General features: G+C 67.9%; 1 protein-coding gene across 1 annotated transcript in view; it reads left to right on the forward strand.

The window, feature by feature from the left end:
* Positions 1–3,479, forward strand: part of MNEG_1364 (starch synthase) — a gene marked incomplete at both ends in the record, with an annotated part of 5,234 nt that extends 1,755 nt beyond the window's left edge. Inside the window, 10 exons of the mRNA XM_014050159.1 lie at positions 59–365; positions 558–615; positions 868–942; positions 1,181–1,287; positions 1,553–1,802; positions 2,012–2,145; positions 2,409–2,569; positions 2,802–2,899; positions 3,208–3,372; positions 3,471–3,479. Of these exons, the coding sequence (XP_013905613.1) occupies positions 59–365; positions 558–615; positions 868–942; positions 1,181–1,287; positions 1,553–1,802; positions 2,012–2,145; positions 2,409–2,569; positions 2,802–2,899; positions 3,208–3,372; positions 3,471–3,479 (1,364 nt within the window). The remainder of the gene's footprint in view (positions 1–58; positions 366–557; positions 616–867; positions 943–1,180; positions 1,288–1,552; positions 1,803–2,011; positions 2,146–2,408; positions 2,570–2,801; positions 2,900–3,207; positions 3,373–3,470) is intronic.
* Positions 3,480–3,644: the final 165 nt, after the last annotated feature.

A 3,644-nucleotide genomic window follows, 5' to 3' on the forward strand; every position in this document is an offset into this window, starting at 1 on the left:
GGGCTCGGCGCCGCGCTTGAGGGCGCCGTCGCGCCCGCCGCTGCCGTCGCTGCGCCAGCCGCCGCGCCACCGGCGGCGAGGGGCGAGGAGCTTGTGCGTCTCGCGGAGGCGGCGCGGCGCGCGGGGCAGGGCACGTTCACGTGGCCAGCGGGAGTCGCGGGCGGGCGTGTGGGGACGACCATCAAGCTATACTACGACCGCGCACGCGGGCCCCTGTCGCGGGACGCGCGGCCGCGGATCAAGGCAGGGCTGAACAAGTGGGAGGAGATCCTGCTGCTGGACATGCGGCGGGCGGACGTCCTGGTGGGGCTGGACGGGCAGGACTGGTGGGAAGCCGACGTGCAGCTGCCAGAGGAGCTGTTCCAGTGAGTGTTGCGGGTTTGGGTTTGGGGTTGATGGGATGCCCCCCGGCGGCCCTGCGGGGGTGGGAGGCCGGCGTGGCCGGGCGCATGGCAGCGAGAGGGCGGCAAGCTCCGCACGCAGATCAAGCTGCGACGGGTTGACAACTGCTGGCTTGATGCCGCCGGCTGTCGCGATCTGCATTCGAATCGCTGCAGGTTCGACTATGTCATCGTGGACGCTGTGACGGGCGGTGTTGACAACAACAAGGCGCAGGTGCGCGGGCAAGGGCCGGTGATTGCGGACATGGCGGGGGTCGGCGCGAGGGCAAACTCAGACTCAGGTCACGCTGCTGGCTGCATGCGGCTCTGCAGCTGAAGCATGCCAGGCGCTGCCACTGCGCGTGGCAGCTCGAGGGGGGGGGGTGGCCGCAGGTGCGCCGGCGTGCGAGATGCCGCGCCTGACGCGCCTGCGTCACACACGCCCCTGAACGCGTTGAGCGCCATGCCATGCTGCCATTGCCTGCAGGACTTCCACCTGCCGCTGATGGGCGGCCCGACGGAGCAGGAGGTCATCGACCGCCGCACGGCCGCCTTTGCAGAGGTGCGCCCCGAGGCACGCGCCGCAGCTTGTCAGGGACGGCGCCACCACTAAGAACGATGATCGCCAGTGACTGACAGCAATCTTTTAGTACCCAATGGTTTCTCAAGGCAAACCCAGGAGCTGCCAGCGCTCCGTGCCAGGCCGCCTTCGCCCCCGGCCCCGCTCATGGCACGCTTCAAACCTGGCACCGCTGCCGCCGTCGTATCCCCCCACCTCCTCCTGCCTCCTCTTCTGTCAGTCCGAGCGCAAGCGCCATGAGATGCTGCAGGCAGAGGAGGATCGGCAGTGGGCGCTGGTGGAAGCGGTGGCGAAGGAAGCTGCTGAGAAGGCGCGAGTGGAGTTCAGGTGAGGATCAGGGCCCATGCCGAGGTGCGACAGGGACAAGCGCACGAGTGTTTGGCATGCAGGCTGCCTGGGCGGGGCCGCCTTGGCAATCCAGGCAGCGTCTTGCGTGCCACCCCCGTGGCGCCTGTCTGCAGAGCTGAGGGCGTGACTGTCCCGTGCCTGTCCATGTGCCGCGGACGATCTCGCACGCGCACCACAGCAAGGACTATTCCGTGACTCAGATCTCCCGCCCTCGTCCGCCCGCGCCACCCACTCTCGCGACTAGGGAGCGCCGCGCGAGGGAGCTCCTGGCGGCGGCGACCGAGGCCACCACGCGGCGCCGCGACCCCGCGCTCGCCTCCATCCCGCGGGCGCCCTCCCAGCCAAACGTGTACGCGTGGGGCGGCGGCGACGGCGCCGTGCGCGCGGGCGAGCGGATGCTGCTGGCGTACAACTGCGGGAGCGGGAAGCTGGCGCACACCAACAGCGCGAAGCTGCACCTGGGGGTGGACGGCTGGAAGGACAAGCAGAAGACGGTGGGTCACGTCATGCGGGAGTTGGGGTGCAGCGGGGCGGCTGAGGGGTTCTGCATGGAGGTGCTGGCAGAAGATCACACAGCTCGCAAGTACACATGCAGATGAAGCGCTCCACCGCAGTTTCGTGGCTATCCACGTGCAGATCGATCTGCCCTGGTCTGCGCTCTCTCTCATCTTTTATCAATGGGCATCGCAACATCGCGTCGCAGGTCTTTGACATGGCCCCCCTGAGCTCCAGTGAGCTCAAGGAGCTGGGGCTGCCGCCCTCAGGCGGCAGCTGGTGCGGCGTGTGGGTCGACGTCCCCCGCAACGCAGAGCTGCTGGACTTTGTCTTCAGCGACAGGTGGGCACCACTTTAAATAACGATGCACTCGCGGCCCTATCTGGGCACCACACATGGCTGTGGAAGGCGCCGGGAAGCATGTTACGCCGGGTTTGGACGAAGCAGGGTACAACTGCGGGTGCCCCGCTCGGCGCCCTGCGGACCAAGCGCTTGCGCCCCCCCTCCCCGTCTCAAGCACGTGTGCCCTCCCCACCCCATTCCTGGCATCCCCGCACCCCGCATGCCAACCCTCTTACCTCCTCTACATATGCCGTACGCTTCAGGGACCAGCGCGCGTGGGACAACAACAACGGCCGCGACTACCACACGGCGGTGGAGGACCCCCTGGATGCTGAGAACCTGCTGGAGACGGTGCTGGCCGCCATGACGCGCGAGAGCGAGGACGCTGACCTGGCGGCGGAGGAGCGGGCGGCCACGCGCGCGGGTGGGGGCCCAGAGCCGCTGGGCTGCGCGGCGGGTACCGACGGCGCCAGGGGCGCACCGGTTGCGGGTTGTCTGCACCAATTCGTGTCCTGAATGTATGCCATGGGGGTGACAGGGATTTCTGCTGTGCACTGCAGCTCTCAGGGTCAAGACCTGATGAACCGCCATTCAATGCTGACCCGTTCTTGCCGCCGCTTGCGTTTCTGGCCGCCGCTCCTGCCCTCCCGTCGCAGCGCGCCGCGTCGAGTCGCGCGCTCGCGTGGCGCGCAAGCGGCGGGAGGCGCAGCAGGAGGTGCTGTTCACGGTGCCGCTCGTGCCCAACGCCGGAGAGGTGCGGGGCTGTGAGGCGCTGCGCGTGCCCGCGTATGCACGCGCGCGTACACATGGTTGCTCGCATGGACACGCCGTCGCAAGCACGCGACCGCCGGTCCCAGGCGTGGTGCATGCGTCCGTGGCATGACGAGCAGCCCGCCCTGGCTCTCAAGCCCCCGCGCCTGTCAGTGCCGGTGCCACCAGCCCATTCGCATGTGACCGCCCTCCCCAAACATTCCTTCAAAGCCGTCCCAAGAAAGCCCCGCAACACAACGCCCACAAGACTCTGCAAACACACCCTCAACCCTGGCCCGCCGCCGCCCGCAGACCTGCGAGCTTCACTACAACCCGACCCTCACGCCCCTGCGCGGCCGCCCCGACGTGTTCGTCTCCGGAGGCTTCAACCGCTGGCGCCACCCGCAGCGCTTTGGGCCTGCACTGATGCAGCCGACGATGAAGGGCGGGCTGGGCTTTGTCAAGGCCGTCGTGGACGTGAGGGGCTATCGGGGGGTTGGTTGTGATTGGGGGAGCGAGAATGGGATTGTGGACGCAAGGGGGACAATCTTGTGATTGGTTGTTGTGGTGTGAAGGGGCGATAGGAGGGTGGGGAGTGGTCGTGGACGCTGCCAGCAGCCTGGTGTCTGGAGGGTGGGGCTGTAGGGTAAGGGGGAGGGGGTCGACATGTGCAAACAACCGGGGCTTTGGCTGAGGCGTCAAGTGGCACTGGAGCGGATTGTCGACTCTTGAGGGGGTAGGGGTGTGGG

The sequence above is a fragment of the Monoraphidium neglectum genome (assembly GCF_000611645.1).
Source record: "Monoraphidium neglectum strain SAG 48.87 unplaced genomic scaffold scaffold00134, whole genome shotgun sequence".
Taxonomy (NCBI): domain Eukaryota; kingdom Viridiplantae; phylum Chlorophyta; class Chlorophyceae; order Sphaeropleales; family Selenastraceae; genus Monoraphidium; species Monoraphidium neglectum.